Source organism: Primulina eburnea, chromosome 8 (genome assembly GCF_022965805.1).
Source record: "Primulina eburnea isolate SZY01 chromosome 8, ASM2296580v1, whole genome shotgun sequence".
Classification (NCBI taxonomy): Eukaryota; Viridiplantae; Streptophyta; class Magnoliopsida; order Lamiales; family Gesneriaceae; genus Primulina; species Primulina eburnea.
The window spans coordinates 37,201,828-37,219,837 of record NC_133108.1 but is presented as its reverse complement, the minus strand read 5'-3'; the positions used below and the strand labels follow the sequence as shown (position 1 = coordinate 37,219,837).

General features: G+C 36.4%; 2 protein-coding genes across 4 annotated transcripts; both read left to right on the top strand.

Annotated features, from left to right (window-relative positions):
- Positions 1-550: 550 nt before the first annotated feature.
- LOC140839518 (DNA repair protein recA homolog 2, mitochondrial) lies at positions 551-6,269 on the top strand. 3 transcript variants are annotated; one of them, XM_073206271.1, is made up of 8 exons: positions 551-815; positions 989-1,037; positions 1,261-1,481; positions 2,547-2,634; positions 4,323-4,624; positions 5,041-5,187; positions 5,281-5,415; positions 5,593-6,268. In XM_073206271.1, the coding sequence occupies exons 1-8, from the start codon at positions 723-725 to the stop codon at positions 5,881-5,883; spliced, it is 1,326 nt and encodes a 441-aa protein (XP_073062372.1). In that variant the 5' UTR covers positions 551-722; the 3' UTR covers positions 5,884-6,268. The 3 variants fall into 3 exon arrangements, with proteins under 3 accessions (XP_073062372.1, XP_073062374.1, XP_073062373.1); XM_073206272.1 differs by having other exon boundaries at positions 553-815; positions 4,323-4,495; positions 5,593-6,266; XM_073206273.1 differs by lacking the exon at positions 989-1,037 and having other exon boundaries at positions 5,593-6,269.
- A 9,623-nt stretch (positions 6,270-15,892) lies between these two features.
- LOC140839517 (glucan endo-1,3-beta-glucosidase, acidic) lies at positions 15,893-17,388 on the top strand. The gene is made up of 2 exons (XM_073206270.1): positions 15,893-16,181; positions 16,324-17,388. The coding sequence occupies exons 1-2, from the start codon at positions 16,103-16,105 to the stop codon at positions 17,271-17,273; spliced, it is 1,029 nt and encodes a 342-aa protein (XP_073062371.1). The 5' UTR covers positions 15,893-16,102; the 3' UTR covers positions 17,274-17,388.
- Positions 17,389-18,010: the final 622 nt, after the last annotated feature.

Here is an 18,010-nt window from a genome sequence, read left to right as displayed (position 1 = left end):
ATCGATAATATTGGATCGTCGATCGGGATTATAATGAGATTAATATAATGAGGACATGGATCGTGGGCTTGCAAGAGTATAAGCCCATCATGCAAATTTATTAAAGTTGAAATTTATTAAAATTCTAATTTATTAAAGTTTTCATTTAGCGACGGTTATGGCGACGGATTATAAACTGTCGCGTGTATTAGCGACGGTTTAGCGACGGTTTTTGAAACCGTCGCAAATTAGCGACGGTTTTGTTATATTTTCCGTCGCTAATATTATCTGATGCTGACATAGACCAGCGTCCGTGCTTACGGAGCGCGGACGCTGATCCACGTGTGCAGCGTCCGCGCTCCGTAAGCGCGGATTGGGGTAGTTTTGAAATGGTTTTTTTTTTTAATTATTTTTGAAAAAATTTTTAAAATTAGATTAATTTTAATAAAAACCCCGGTATATGCTTTAGATTGAATAATGTGTTGTCTCTACAATTATTTTCATTGTTATGAGCCTAATATTAATTGTTTTATTATTCTCCTTCTTTAACATTTGGGAAGGACGACGTCGTGGCACGTTTTCAATATTGCGTGACGATAACGCGATTTTGACTCATCCTCCCTCTCTTCCCTAATTGTAGAGTGGAAATGGCGCCACCAAGGAATTTGTAATATGCAATACGTCCAAGAAAAACCCTAATTTTCAGCATTTTCTGCGGTTTATCCGCGAAGCAGAAAGGATCCATGGTCTCTTTTGCTCCTAAATTCGTTAAATCTCTTCTACGGCGTTCCTTTTTGACCTGTCGCACCTCCACGCCGCTTTTCTCCGAATCCCAGGTATTTTGTGCTTGCAAGGGTGCTGTAAAAAGTTATTTATGGTTAGAAATGCTTTAGTTTTGGAATTGCTTTCAATTTTAATGGAGTTTGGTTGGCTACATGGTTGAAAATGACAGCCTTTCTTTTAATTGTCTGTTTTCTACTTGTAGTAGTAACTTTTCAATATTTTTCAGAATGAATTTCCCTGGAGAAGAATGTACTGCACTTATGCATTGCCATCCGGTAAAGATTATATTTTTTTTTCTATCTTATTTTCCGTTGTTGCTTGTAACCTGTTTTCCTTTTTACATAGTTGTGTGAGATAAGATTACTGCGTGTGATTCATCTAATCTGCTCTACGTTTTGAACTTTTCCTCGTTGTTTGTTGGGGATTTCGTTTCCTATTCATCACAGTGCCTTATTTGGTTCATTTGTCTTATATTATTATTATTTTTTATAACCTCAGCTGAAGTTTCAGAGTGTGAATATGATGATCATATTCTTAGTGATGACAAAGCGATGGAGAAAGATACAGCATTGCGTGTGGCTCTAACAAAACTTGCAGGGGATTTTGGTAAAGAGTCAATGCTCTCATTGCAACGGTTTTTTCGCTCCAGGCGTGCCCCTGTGATATCCACGGGTTCATTAAGGCTGGATCAGGCACTTGGCACTGGTGGATTGCCTAAGGTTTGCATCTAGATAGATGTTCTGCATGAATGGTATCTGGTATTGTCCATTTTCTTTGTACATGAATTTATTGGTGTCAATTAGGGATTACTTTCACTGACGCTTGAGCACTCATTTAGTTATGTCTGCCCCATAAGCATTTATGCATGTTCAGGCCTGTGCCAAGCCTAGCCATATATGTTAATTTATTTTTTGCATGAGGATTGTCTTCATTTTAATTAGCAAAGGTTTTTTTTCCAAGTGAATGTTTTGAATAGGCTATTTTTCTGTATATCGGCAACCTATGTAGCACGGATACCTCAAATTTTTTTTTTTGAAGTATCGGATACGGATACGGATACGACACGGATACGGATACGACACGCGGATACGCGTGTCGGATACCTCAAAATCCGTATCGTTGACTTTGTTTAGGGTTGACCAGCCGGATACGTTTTGGACACGGCGAGGACACGCCATGGATACGGCGTGGATATGTTTTTCGGATACGTTTGGGCAAAATTGCAAATATTTAAAAGTTTTAGGGGTTAATTAAAAAAATTAAAATTTCTAGGGACTAAAAGGAAAATAATTTAAAATAAATTGGGTTGGGCTTTTAAATCACCTAAATACATTTGTTTATCTCGTTCATTCCATTTAAGTTCAAGCGGCTCTCAATTCAACCGATATGGATTTTTGATTTCTTTTTACTTGCTTAAGATGGATTTTATATTTAATATTTTGTACTTAAGATATTATGGTTAATGAAATATTACAACTATCTCTATAATTTTTACTTTTCAATACTAAATTTATATAATATAAATATATATAATATTAATATATAATATTTATATGTATTTTAATGATTGTCATATCCTAGGCGTATCGTGTCTTATATTTTCAAAATTTGACGTGTCGCCGTATCCGTAACATATTCGATACGATACTCATACCGGTATCCATGCAACATAGTCGGCAACACCTTCTTGTCCTGATATAGTTATGAAAGCACTTTTTTTTTACAATGTTTCGCTTCAAATTGGAATCTGGAAGTTGATAGCTGATCCTGATTGCTTTAATCAGGGAAGAATGGTTGAAATTTACGGGCAAGAAGCTTCGGGAAAGACAACGCTAGCACTACATGTTATCAAGGAGGCTCAAAAGCTTGGAGGTTTGTTTTGATCTATGTTTTTTGGCAATGAGACGCATGAAATTTTAAATGCCAAGAAAAAAAATATCCATGAAGGGTACCCTTGTTAAAAGTGAACTGATTGTCAAGCTTGTAGAATATTTTATAGGTTCTTCAGTATGTCAGCAGGACATGTTTTCCATTTCTTTGAGCTCTCATGCCAATTTGATCTGTAAGGCTATGTTTGGTATCCATGATAACGGAATAATTATTAAATAGTCATCCCTTATCTCGCATTTGGTTCATTTTTTATTTAGTCTGCAGGCCCTTGATTATGATTGAAAGCCCGTACTATTCATGTTATTCGTGTGATTAAATATCCCTCCTCAAAAGGTGTGATAATGTATAATTTTTGAATAGTGATCATGATAAGATTGTATATGGACCATAATACCCTTGAATTGTCTTCTTCAATATAATATAAAAATTAAAAATAGTGAAAATTTAATTAATATAATATTTAAATTTTTATTATATTTTTTATAAATTAATTTCATATATTTTTATTATTTTCAGTCATTTTAAAAAAAATAAATTGTAATGCAAATCTATCTTAAATTAAATTTTTATAAATTTTTAATCTTTTTAATTAATTCTTTTATGAAAATAATATTTATTAAATTCTAATTTATTTTGTTTATTGATCTAAATTAATTTTAATAATTTAAATTATAATTATAATATTTAATTATCTATCAAATTATTTTAGGAATATTTATAATTATTTTAAAAATACAATAATATTGTAATTATTACTATATTTTATTTAACATTAACATTCAAAATATTATTGCTATTTTAATTATTAAAGTAAAAGCATATTTACAAATTTATTTCTAATAAATATATTTAAATTTATTTTAATAAATGTAAATTATAATTATAAATATTTAATTATCTATCCAATTATTTTAAGAATATATATTTAATTAGCACTTGGGGCATTTTGATTATTACAATAAAATTTACAAAATTAATCCATCATTTTAAAATCATACAAAAATCATATTACTTATCCCACTATACTGTTAATCAATATCTCTCATTTTTTAATCACTCTAATTATTAATCATTTACTTATCTCATCAGACATACCAAACGAAGCCTAATTGTGTAGTTATTTGGATTATAGTAATGGGTAAGTTGGTAAACTTGAACACATGTACACGTGTGAGAGATTTTCCAACAAAGAAATTATGACAGGTCATAGGAAAGTCTAAGGGTATGTGCAATGGCCTCTAAAATGGTCAATGTTCCTGCTATAATAGGAAGTTAAAACCACCAGATCAAATTTTATATCGCTGTTCAATCTTGGTCTTAGAAGATGTAACTGCCAACAGGGTAGAGAAGGGAAAGAAAGAGAAATAAATTAGTAGTCTCACCGTTTCTTTCTTTCAAGGTTGTAATGGCTGGAGGCGGTCACCGCCTCGGCCGCCTAGACGGTGCCTAAGCGGTTGAATTTGTTTAAGTAATTTTTATAGATAATCATGCAATATAATCACAAATAGTCAACATATTTTTATGTAAAATGTGCAATTAAATAATGTTTAAGTACAAAGAAGCTTCATACGATATAATATCATCTAAATAATATGCAATTAATAAAGATTCATCATATAGCTTCAGATCGATATTCATCTTATACTTGATTCATTCTTCTGTTCCGACAGGTTACTGTGCATATCTGGATGTGGAGAACGCATTGAACCCTTTGCTTGCAGAATCAATTGGTGTAAATACAGACAAGCTTCTCATTTCACAGCCAGATTCAGCTGAAAATTTGCTAAGTGTAGTCGATACATTGACAAAGAGCGGATCGGTTGATGTAATTGTGGTTGATAGTGTATGCGCCTATCTTTCTTTTTTTATTTTATCTGCACGCAGGTTTAACCCTTTGATTCTTATTAGCTCAACGAAACGATGCCCACTCATGTTCATCACAGGTTTCATTGAATTGTTGATGTTATTGCAGGTAATTTGTTATGTATTGGTGTTTTGGCCCTTTATCTATAAAAAGAGTAAGCCGTTTCATTGAAAAGCTAAATAAACACAAGTTAATAAGAATGTTTGTCCCAAGGCGACTGATTCTACTTTAATTTTTTTTAGTTATTATTTCTATTTTTCGCGTTTCTTGTTTGGCATCTGTTCTGTCATTAGGCTAGCAGATTGATGGATTCCCTGTGCTTCACAAGCCGATGTATGGAAATTTTTGTCAAAACTTTTGTGTAAACGTCCTTGTTAGGCTGATTCTTATATTACCCTTCTGGCGAGTTTCGCAAGTGATTACTGTTTTTTCCATGATAAAAATATCTTCTCTTGAATTATCTCTTCATATTAATCCAACTTCTTTTGTCCTTTACTTTGTATTTATCTGCACAACTTCCGCAGGTAGCTGCTCTTGTTCCTCAATGCGAAATCGATGCTCTCTCATTGGGTTCCTCCAGAGACCTACAATCAAAAATCATGACCCAAGCACTACGTAAAATACATTATTCTCTATGCAATTCAAGCACTCTCATTATTTTTATAAATCAGGTAATTGCTTGTTCCTAAAAACACACTAACTGATTCTTTTATTTCTATACCGAACAGGTGGCATTAGTAATTAGTGTTCTTTTGTCCTTGTAGATTAGAAACAATTTGAAATTTGGCGCAGGCTCAGTTCTTGCAGATGAAGTTACCTCCGGTGGAAATGCCTTGAAATTTTATGCTGCTGTACGGATGCGAATTAGCAGAAAAAGATTACTCAAGATCGAGGATAAGGTAAGTCTCGTGAGTAGCGAACTCACGAATTATGAAGATGCCTTGAGTCCCCCCCCCCACCAACCCGAACACACACACACAACCAGTCAGTTTTGTGCTATGCCTTGCCATATGTGGTTACTACATTTTTGCAGATCATCTGTTTTTTCTATCATTCTTATACTTCTACTTTTCCAGGCTGCTGGTCTTGGGATATGTGTGCAAGTGGTTAAAAATAAGCTAGCACCTTCAAACGCAAAAGCTGAATTAACCTTACAGTTTGGGAAAGGCATCTGCTGCAAATCGGAGGTCTTGGACTTGGCCTGTGAACATGGTGTAATTGTTAAAGAAGGAAGCAACTACTTCATGAAAGGCAAAATTTTTCATAGTAAAGAGGAAGCTTTAAGATTTCTAAATGTCAATGCTGGTGCCTTGGATGACATCATTACAACCTTAAGATGCCATTTGTTTGAGACACGCACTATTTGAGGATATATTTTATGAATAATCTCAACTTGAAGGCTCGAAACGATGGGGACATTGTTCTTGAGCAGTTCTTGAAGCGGCATCCTTATAATATCTTGGCGAAATATGCTTTGATTTGGAATTCTGAGAGGGTGGATGTTACACCATTGCAACTGATCATGTTGAGGCTTGAGTCAACTATTTGGCGGTTTAGTTGACTAGAAAGCATCATGTACATCTATGCTAGAGAATCTGTTTAGTGGTCATCAGGTTAATTTTGAGATTGATCTGTTATGAAGAAGGTGGTGGATTTAATTTGTTTGTAGACCTTTCATTTCGTACGTTGTAAGTTGTAACATAATTGTAACAGGAATTTCTTTATTTTTAGGCCAAAACTTGGTTTATCAGTAGATGTTTACCAGCAATCTATTTGTCCAGGGAAGGGGCTATCTAGCAATTTCTTATGGTCGCTTAGGGGATTGACAAACTTATAATACGACACAACGGGTGCATGTAAAACAGTAAAAGCATACGTCATGGGTTAATTTGTAATTTTAAGAAAACATTATAGACTAATTTGTAATTTTAAAGTATTACTAATGACTTTTTTTTTATATAAATAATTAAATATAAAAAGAAAATGAGAAATTGTAATTTAGGTCGTGGAGAAAGACAAATTTTGCTTTTCCTAATATATTTTATGCTATTGTCTTGTATATTTTACTTATTTATTTATTATACACACGCTCAAACTTTAAGGTAATCATACAAAATTTTTGCTTTATTTTAGTTATTGATGTTTATGATTTTATTTTTATTGGTATATTATATCTCATGGATGAGTCCACTAGAGTTAGGCCAAACAAGATTGGGGACCCCTGGCCTATCCCCAGCCAAGGTGGAAGGCTCATCACGGGTCAGGTATTCTTCTATAAATATCAAGTTTAAGCGTTCAATTCATCCATTCATTTTATTGTTTTTCACCAGCATCCTTATTTTCCCTACTCTTATATTCTCAGTCTTTGACTTTAGCGCCGGAGGGGCTACACCGGGGCACCCTCCCCGTCTTCTTCCAATGGTCTTCTTCATGATTTCAGGCTTAGAGCTCATTCGAAGCCAGCGTTGGGACTAGCATCATCTGCAGGAAGCAGACCCTAAATTTTCAGTGAGTGCCATTTGGCGCCGTATGTGGGAAAACTTGAGTTGAGACGTAGAGATGGTAGGCCGGAGAGGAAACAAAAGAACTAATTCAGTGTTGTCACGTCCTCCGATGAGAGCCGAGCAGCCTCTTCTTGAGGAGACAAGACGTGAACAACCTCGTCCCGAGACAATAGCCGAACAACCTCGTCTTGAAACGAGGGCCGAACAGCTTCGTCCCGATGAAAATGTGGGGACCTTTACCCTGAAACAATTGGGCCAGTTCATCACCAGGACAGTTGACAAAGCCATGAAGAGGAACCAAGAATCTATGTCTGTTGAAGGACAAGCCATTCACCAGGAGTGAGAGGAGAATGTTGAGGGCCATCAGAGCAGGGTTGAAGAGACGCGACCCCTCCCAAGTGTGGAATACGGAGATGGGATAAATGTGGAGGGAGATACGGATGTTGAGGCAACAATTGGGGAACAGATCTGCAGCGCCAAAAAAAGAAAGTCATTTTTCCCTCGCCATTTTGGAAGAAAGGCTTCCTCCAAGTTTCCAACAATCAAATGTGGGAGAATACGATGGACATACCAATCCAGAAGAACATTTGGGAAGGTTTGAGAACGCAGCTCTATTGCACCAGTATTCCGATGGAGTCAAGTGTAGAGTGTTTCTGGGCATGTTGGTGAGGTCAGCCCAGCAATGGTTTGATACCTGGCGGTCCAACTCCATACGATCTTTCGATGAATTTTCCGCTGCTTTCTTGCACATATTCGCTAATAGCAAAAGACACCAAAAAATTATTTAAGCTTGTTTGTGATGAAGCAACAAGAAACTGAAACTCTACGAGAATTTGTTCAGTGCTTCAACAATGCGGCGCTAGAAATACCAGCGGCTACCCCTGACACCATGATAAGTGATGTTACCCAAGTTCTAAGAGGAGAGAAAATTTTCAAATAGCTGGTCAAGAAACCTCCATCGAACTATGATGACCTGTTAGCTCGGGTGGAGAAATATGTAAATATGAAAAATGCCCAATGGTACAAAAAGATGGAGCAGCGACCTGGGGGAAGTAGGGTGGAGGGAGCGAAGAGAGGTGTGGGTTAGAGAGAGGAGGATAAAGTTAGAAGTAGAGGACAATTATCTTCCCATGTTCTTCTGAATGGAAGTCGTGACAAGGTGATGGAGGTGAGAGAATCAGAAGGAAGGTGGGAGAAATCGCAGAGAACTAAGAGCGGTGTTAGGATTCCTCCAGTAGACAGACAAGAAGGGTCCTCATCCGGGAGTCGACCGAGATCTCACCCATCTCCTAGGCAAGGTCGAGGCCCTCCTTGGATCAATCCGAGGGTCGGAGAGCAGATAAAGAGAAGAGCGGGGTCAAGATGTTCCTCGAGAGCCTGCGATCCAAGGAGGAGAATGGATGAAGATAACCACTCTACGAGAGGAATTATTCATATAATCTCGGGGGGTGCTACTGATGGAAAATCCGAGCGAGCTCGGAAGGCACACGGGAGAAGGTTGGAGAGTTTTGAGATATTTAAGGATGCAAACTTACCCCAAGATCTCGTCATCAGCTTTGAGCCGAAAGACCTTTGAAGCATCATGGCTCTACATAACGATATCTTGGTGGTGACGGCCACCATTGCCAATTACGATGTGGCAAGAATCTTTATTGATAAGGGGAGCTCTGTAAATATCTTGTTCAAGAGCACGTTGGATCAGATAAAGGTGGAAGGATTTGAGTTTGATATGGTCTCCACCCCGATGTATGGGTTCGCAGGACATGCTATTTCACCGCTGGGTCAAATTGTTCTTCCCATATCCTTGGGGACTGACCCTCGACGGGTAACAAATATGATAACCTTTACCATGGTGAACATCCCATCGGCATATAATGGGATTTTGGGACGGCTAGCCCTAAAAGATTTTAGAACGGTAGCTTCTACATATCATCAGAAGTTGAAGTTTCTTGTAGGAAAAGGGGTTGGAGTCTTGTGCGAGGACCAGAAAGTCGCACGTCGGTGTTATGAAGGAATAGTGAAGGAAGAGGGAAAAAGAGCACGTGTGGAGGTCAATATGATTAGAAGGGAAGAAACGGGTGCCCTTGGTGAGGAAGGAGTTTCAGAAGGTGATGGACGAAGAGCCGGAGATCATAGCGTTGCGGTCCAAAAAAAGACGCTCAGAATAGCTCCCAACATTGACCCAAGGGTTAGGGAAGAATTCATTACTTGTTTATAGGCTAATATCAGCGTGTTCGCTTGGTCAGCACAATAGCTCACATGAACGACCTCGGATGTGGCAGAGCATTGGTTGAACATCTTGCCAAATGCTCGCCCAATAAAATAGAAGAAAAGACATTTTGGGCCTGAGAAAGATAAAGTCATAAGAAAAGAAGTGGGAGAGTTGCTCGAGACGGGGCACATTCGAGAAGTGAAATTTCCTACTTGGCTATCGAATGTCGTCCTAGTTCCAAAGAGTTCAGGGAAGTAGAGTATGTGTGTGGCCTTCAGAGATCTCAATATAGTGTGCCCTAAAAATTGTTACCCTCTGCACCGAATAGATCAGTTGGTGGACTCCACAGCTGAACATCAATATATGTGCATGTTACATGCTTATCAGGGGTACCATCAAATCCCTTTAGCCGTGGAGGATCAAGATAAAAAAAAAGCTTTATTACCTCTGAAGGAACTTTCTGTTACGTGGTCATTCCTTTCAGACTCAAAAATGTCGGAGCCACGTATCAACGATTAATGAATAAAGTGTTTTCTGAGCAGGTGGGAAGGAATTTCGAGTGAGAAGTGAGAAGTTTCTGGGTTGCATGGTGACGGAGAGGGGGATTGAGGCTAATCCCGAGAAGGTTCGAGCTATCCAAGACATGGATTCTCCCAGAGGACCCAAGGATGTGCAACAGTTGAAAGGGATGATTGCAGCGCTGGAGCAGTTTATCTCAAGGTCCCCTCACAAAAGCCTACCCTTCTTTCGAGTTTTGCATAAGGCAAATAAATTTGAGTGGGGTCCGGATTGCGAGAAGGCTATTGAGGAGTTGAAAAAGTACCTTGCTGAGCTCCATGTCCTGGACAAACCGGTAGCGGGTGAACTTTTGTGGGTATATTTATCTACCACCGAAGGAGCTGTAATTTCTTTTCAAACAAGAGGGATCAACTCAACAGCTGGTCTATTATGTTTAACATGCGCTCAAAGGGGTAGAGATAAGATACTCGGAATTGGAGAAGTTGGCTTTGGCTTTGGTAATGACGGTGAGGCGCTTGAGACCATACTTCATATCTCATCCAATTGTGTTACTTACCAACAGTCTGTTGAGCATGATCTTGACTCATTCAGACATGTCTGGCCGCTTGACTAAATGGACCACTGAGTTTGGAGAGTGCGATATCCATTATGAACCAAGAATAGCTATCAAGGCGCAAGCCTCAGCAGATTTTCTGGCTGAGACCGTGCATCAAGAAAGTGCGTATCCCTGGAAGGTGTATGTAGATGGTTCTTCTTCGAAGGATGGAAGTGGGGTAGGGGTAGTATTGATGCCAGCTGGAGATAAAGCAAAGTTAGCTATAAGGTTGGACTTTCGAGCGTCCAACAAGGAGGCAGAGTATGAGGCGGTATTGGCCGGATTACGGGCAGTTGTGAATGTGGGAGATACCCAAATTCTTGTTTTTTCTGACTCACAGTTAGTAGCACAGCAGATGAAGGGGTATATGATGTGAAAGAAGAAAAACTTATCGAATATGCCCAAGAGGTGAACAGGGTTAGAAAGAAGTTCACAGAGGTTGGGTTCGAGCAGATCCCCAGGAAAGAGAATGAAAAGACAGACACTCTAGCCAAAATGGATGGAACAATGGAGAGTTGGAAGACTAGAGATGTGGTATTTCAAGTCGAACTCGCCCCTCACACGAGTTCGCCTGCAGTCGAAAAGGAAGAAGAGGATTGGAGGAATGTGATGGAAAGCTTCCTAATGAACTGAACCAGCTGAAACTGAACCAGACCAGCTGAAGACAAGTTGAACTGAACCAGCTGAAACTGAACCGAACCAGCTGCTGATCAACTGAACCAGTTGAATTGAACTAGACCAACTGAACCAGCTGAACTGAACCAAACCAAACCAGCAGCTGACCAACTGAACTGAACCGGCTACTGACAAGTTGAACTGAACAACCAGTTGAGTTGACCAAAGTTGACCAGTCGGGAAAATGTCCAGCAAGGCGAATTTGACCGTTGCAATCTCAGAAACGGTACATAAACTTTCCAAACGGTCATATTCTTGTGTCTAACGTATATATCATTGTTGGGGCCTATAAATACAACATCTAGAAGATCAAACAAGAGCTTTTGAAGATGATTCAAAGCATGGACAGTTAGCATGAAGAAATCAGCTAGTTGAGAACACAAGCCCTTGTGCGAGGATACATTTGAAATGTACACTGTAAAGGATAAATTATTCACACACAATCACTCAAACATATACAAGAGAGTTGAACTTCAAAGATTAGTTGAGTGAGTTTTGCACAAAGACAATAAACTTGTGTATAGAGTCTTTGCATATGAGACATTAAACAATATGCTGATTGTGAGGTGCTGCCTACAATCTTGTGTGGTAGGAATTCTAGTTGGGTGCTGCCCTTCCAGAGTGGGTTTGTACAAAGAGTTGTATAAATCAAAGTCTTTTACCGAATCCTTTCCAAGGAGAAGAAGGGGTGACGTATGAGCATTTGAAGTCTCCGAACATCCATATAAAAATCCGTGTCTATTTGTTTATTGCATTTACTTATCATTTCCATTGTTTTAAGGATGCATTGTTGAAGCATTTCATGTGCTCTTCAAATACAAAATTATTGCATACAAAATGTTTGATAAAATGACTCAACTAAAATATTTTTACTCATTCAACTTACATATATTTTAAATGCTTTACAAAAATACTTAATTAGTTTCTACGAAAGATTATTTCGAGTGTCTTCCGCTTGTTTGACCAAATTCGATTTAATTCATCGGTGTTCATATTTCAAGAACCGAGCTATTGTAGCTCAACAATGATCCCTCCCAATCAATTGGTATCAGAGCGAGTTGTTTTTGAAAGAACATTGAAACTGATTTTGATGTTTAAAATTTGAAATTTTCAGATTTTTTAAACAACACAATTTGTCAAAATTAACATTTTTTTCTTACCAAAAGGCCTAATAAATCATTGGATTAATAAATAATTAATATATTTGATGAATCATTGAATGATAGATAATTCACTTCATTTTGTAAGGAAGACAAGTGTTTGGTTAAGCCTAATTGGATGAGAGTTGTACAATTAACAAGTAAAACCAACCATTAAATGAATTTTTTTGGATCGGGATGATATTAATTAATAATTTTAGTGATTTATGGAGGCTTCTGATGGAGTTGGAAAACTGAATAAAGAAAACAATAGATGTAATCAGATTTATCGAAATTGGACTTCTAGCTCTTCTTCAAAATTTGAGTCTCAACAATAAAAAAATCTCCACGACTAAAACTTCGGAATATTTCGAGTCTTCCATGTTGAATAATTAATTATTAATTTTTTTTTTTACATTTCAATAAAGGTCTATTGATTCTACGGTATCCTTTTTCCTTGGCTTTTTCCCAAATGTAATATTAAATATATTGACAAAAACTTGTGTGAGACGGTCTCACGGGTCGTATTTGTGAGACGGATCTCTTATTTGGGTTATTCATGAAAAAGTATTATTTTTTATGCTAAGAGTATTACTTTTTATTGTGAATATGGTTAGGGTTGACTCGTCTCACAGATTAAGATCCGTGAGATGGTCTCACATGAGACCCACTCAAATATATTTGTGTATGGTGAACCCCGATCGAGGAGCTAGGTCTGAAAGAAATATTTAAATTTATATATTTGATCTTATTGGTGAAGATTAAAAATTTCCAAAATATAAAAAATATCGGAGCGTCTAAATCCCACGAAACCAAAAACAGGGATGAAGATCCCTGATTTTTTCGAGTTCGGAGATTTTTTAAAATCTCTGAAATAATTCGGGGTTGATATGAAATTACTATCATCATCCACGAACCTGTCTCGAAAATAATATTAATATTATCACTAATAATAATAGATATAATAAGTTTTGGTTTGAGAAAATCTCCGAACCTGCCTTCGTCTTGTTCTATTAATATTTTTGAAATTGATATGGTAACGGAGATTGGAATTTGATCCCCCCGGGTTTCGGTTTTGAGGAAAAGCGGGAATCGGGACGAGTATGAGAGTGATGATGAAATTCGGGGATGGGGATGGCAAACCCACTCACGTCTCGCCTCACCCCGCCCCATTGTCTTCCCTAACCTAAATTTCTATCACATTTTCTTGCATGAAAATCGATAAAGTGAGTAGTGTTTGTAAACTCTAAAATAAAAGTCATTATTATATTTTCTTATGTAAATTTACAACGAAAAATATAATAATAAATATTTTTAGTAGTTTGAAACACTCCTAATTACGTGGACGTATACGATTAAATAAGCGGAATTATAAATTTCCAGGAAGAGTATTAGATGTGCATGTGTAATTAACTTGAGAGTGGGTCTCATATGAGACCGTCCACGGATCTTAATCTGTGAGACGGGTCAACCTTACTCATATTCACAATAAAAAGTAATACTCTTAGAATAAAAGTAATACTTTTTCATGAATGACCCAAATAAGATATCTGTCTCACGAATATGGCCCATAAGACCGTCTCACACAAATTTTTGCCTTAACTTGAATAAACGTACATTCTCAACTGTTAAAATTTGCAATATGATTGATTTATCTATTTATCCTAATGGATTTTAGACTAATATGGATGTCACAATTTCCAAAAGGCCATGGAAAGTCTTTGGTGCTCATTTTGGTCAACTCTTCCATCATCTTTCTTTGGTTTCTTCCTCCGTCGACTCCACGGTCATAATTAATTAATTTGGAAATTAGGAAAATCTACCAATTCAAAGGCTACATTATTATTATTATTATTTTATAAAAAAAAATGGTTCTCTTTTGGGGGTTTTGGTCAAACATTAGTGATATCTCATTCTAGAATTAATGCAACAGATAGGCGACATGGGAAAGTAGTTGCATAACTTGATGAATTTGGAGGATAAATTTTGGATTTTTTAAATTTAAATAAATATATATGTATATATATAATTTTGGATTTTTCTAATTTATATATATATATATATATATACAAATATTTTGATTTTTGTTAATGATTCCTTTGATTATTGTGGCCCCTCTAGTTATTATAAAATTCATTAATTTAGTTTTTAAAACTTTTCTCCTTCAAAATTTGACTATCACAAAAAATCCTATGAGACAGTTCCACGAGTGAATTTTGTGAGACATATATTCTATTTGAATCACATATAAAAAATATTATTTTTTATGTCAAAAATAATATTTTTATTATAAACAAATGTATGATCTCAGTGAGACCGTATCACAATAGACATACTCTTTGACTATTTACCATAAGGCAAAAACTTGTGTGAGACGGTCTCACTGGTCGTATTTGTGAGTCAGATCTCTTATTTGGGTTATCCATGAAAAATATTAATTTTTATGCTAAGAGTATTACTTTTTATTGTGAATATTCGTAGGTTTGACCCTGTCCCACATATTAAAATCAATGAAACGATCTCGTATGAGACTCACTCTTACCATAAATAATCTCCAGTATTTCGAGACTCGTTCCATGCTGAATTTTTTTTCCCAAGTCTTTGTCTAACCTTTAACTTACGTTTACATTTTTCTTCTCATACCATTAATGTCTTTAATATGTGAAATTCTTTTTCCTTACTCCAACATTGGCATCCACATTTATTTCAAGAATATTGACTGCCGTTTGCCGCAGCTAGATTTAAAAAATGAATACTTATTAAATCAAATTTTTAGGTAATTATATATGAATGTTAATATAATAAATTTTTATCAAGGGAATTTTTTTTAAAAAAAAAAAAACCAAATTGTATGTAATCTTATATAAATTTCAACATAATATGATTATATATCCAATTTCGTTTTTGGTAGAACTGACGTGCTATAAAGAAAACATTTAGTTATTTTCCTTTGGCATGATAATGTTAAAAATTAATTTATTGTAGAAAAAACCAATAATTGTTTTGATTTTTTTGGATGTAATATTATTAATTTATGAATTTTTTAGGTAATTTTCTAAAAAAAATTCGCCCAAATATTGGAGCAAATTATGGCACTAGTTGAAAGGGCAAGGAAGATCATCAACCCATTCAATGTATTTTGGTTCGATGGCTAAAAGCCTAAAACGAATATTTTTCTCGAGATTTTTTTTTATTATAAACCTAATTCATGCATGTTTATCTCTTTAGCATTCGGTATTCTATGAAATTATATTTTATTTTTATATTTTATCTTCGATATTTTTTATACTTTTTTTTATCATTTTTTACGTTTAGAACTGAAATTTGTAAATACATTAAAAGAGACAAACATATTAGTTCCGACTAAGATTAAGGGTATATGAACATAAGCTGGAAAATAATATGAGTGAGTCTCATGTGAGACCATCTCACGGTCCTAATATGTGAGACGAGTCTTATCGGTATAAGATATCCGTCTCATAAATACGACCCGTGAGACCGTATCACACAAGTTTTTGCCAAATAATATACTAATTAGCAGCCTAAGACTAGTCAAGCAAACTGATGAGACCATCTTATCTTGCACGTACACAAAATTACAACATTATGAATTTATCCGAAAATTTGTACACGACAGTTCTTGAAGTTAGATTTTGCGAAAAATCTTAGTCATTGAAACTAAATCAAGGTTCAGAATGACTTCTGAACATATATTGGAAAATTTCAAATAAGACAGTACACTATTGGTGTAATTAATTCCTTGTCTTCTTAGAATTTTGTTTCTGCCATTTTTTTTCCACAGAATGAATGATAAGCCCGTGATGAGCTAAAATTCCAATTCCATCCTGCAAGTTTTCTACACTAAAAACAGCTATAAAAGGGGATGATAATGTGGTGTTATACTTCATTATACAAGTTTGTTGTGTTCTTAAATCTTTCTCGATGGCTGGTAAAGAGAATTGTGTGTTTCTTGGAATGGTCCTTTTTGGACTTGTGATAATGGCAACCATGGACTTTACAGGTTCCTTTCTGTTTCTCTAGCTTTCAGAATATAGGGAGACGATTTTCAATGAATGATCATCTTGAATAAGTTAAAATACAAATCTCAATCTTCCTGTTTATGTTTTATGAAATACTGAGTTGTTTTGTTCACTACCATGCAGTGGCACAGACTGGACTTTGCTACGGAAGGCTCGGGGATGTGCCTTCTCCACAAGACGTCGTGTCCCTGTACAACAGAAACAATATCAGGAGAATACGGATTTACGACCCCCACCAGCCAACTCTCCAGGCTCTCGGAGGCTCTAACATCGAGGTCATATTAGGCGTTCCGAACACTGACTTGCAGAATGTTGCAGCTAGCCAAGCGAACGCGAATACGTGGGTGCAAAATAATGTAAGAAACTATCCTAATGTCAGGTTCAGGTACATTGCTGTTGGAAATGAGGTTAGCCCTATAAGAGGTGACACCTCTCAGTATGTTGGATTCGTTCTTCCGGCTTTGAGGAACATTTTTAATGCGATTTCTAGTTCCGGACTCGGAAACCAGATAAGAGTTTCCACTGCTATTGACACAGGAGTTCTTGGAAACTCTTACCCTCCGGCAGATGGAGCGTTTAGAGATGATGTTCGGTCATATCTTGCACCGATCGTAAGTTTTCTAGCAAATAACAGAGCCCCTTTGCTCGTAAATTTATATCCTTACTTTTCCTATGTGGGCAATCCTGGATCTATTAGCCTTCCTTACGCGCTTTTTACCTCTGATGGAATCGTTGTTCCTGGTGGAATACGGTATCAAAATCTTTTCTACGCGATCTTAGATGCTGTGTATGCAGCACTTGAAAAGTATGGAGCATCGTCCTTGGAGATTGTGGTATCTGAGAGTGGTTGGCCTACGGCTGGAGGAACTGCGGCGACAGTCGAAAACGCAAGACTTTATAACACGAATTTGATTCAAAAGGTCAAGACCGGAACGCCTAAACGACCTGGAACGGCTATAGAAACATACATTTTTTCTGCATTCGATGAAAATCAGAAGAATCCTGAGATTGAGAAGCATTTTGGGGTCTACCAACCGAATGGACAACCCAAGTATCCGATCAGTTTTAACTAGTACTGTTGAATAAATATTGTATCCATAGAATAAGGACTTCGAGTTCAACTGATGTATTACAATAAACGCTGGTAAACAATAAAATCTAATGAAAATGGTGCATTTTTCTGGTTTATTCACTATGTTTCTTCGTTTCTGTGCTAGAGAACCAAATCCCTGAGATGATGAATTTGAGTTGGCAGCAATGTATTTAATTTACAAATAAAAGTTGTAAAAAGTTGCTAACTGAAAGAAAAGAATTCTCTCTATAAGCCTCCTAGGCCGAAAAATAATTCGAAAAACATAGGAAAAAGGGCGAAAATTTGGGTAATATGCACATACTAACACGAGAAATTATAAACTAAGCTCAGAAGTGGGTGTATATTCAAACGTTTATTGACATATACACGAAGACCAAATATTTTATTTCTTAATCTTGATGAATATTGTTGTTCTTGTTATAGTTGGTTGTTTGACCACTGAATGAACTTGATGAACAAATCTTGATCTTGTATGGGGAATGTTGACCCGAGTATGTGTCACATAATCTCAGCCGTTGCCTTGGTGTGCTCAGTGATCTAGACTTGGCCTTGGCTGATTCTGGGGCGGCCATGTATGCTGGAAAAACTGGAGGATTGGGTAAAGATCCATCTTCGCCAATTGACTCCTGTTTCATAACTTTTTACTGATTGTTATCGTGATCATCGATGGGTTCAGTGACTTGAAATGTAGCTATGATAGTTTTGATTCAATATTAG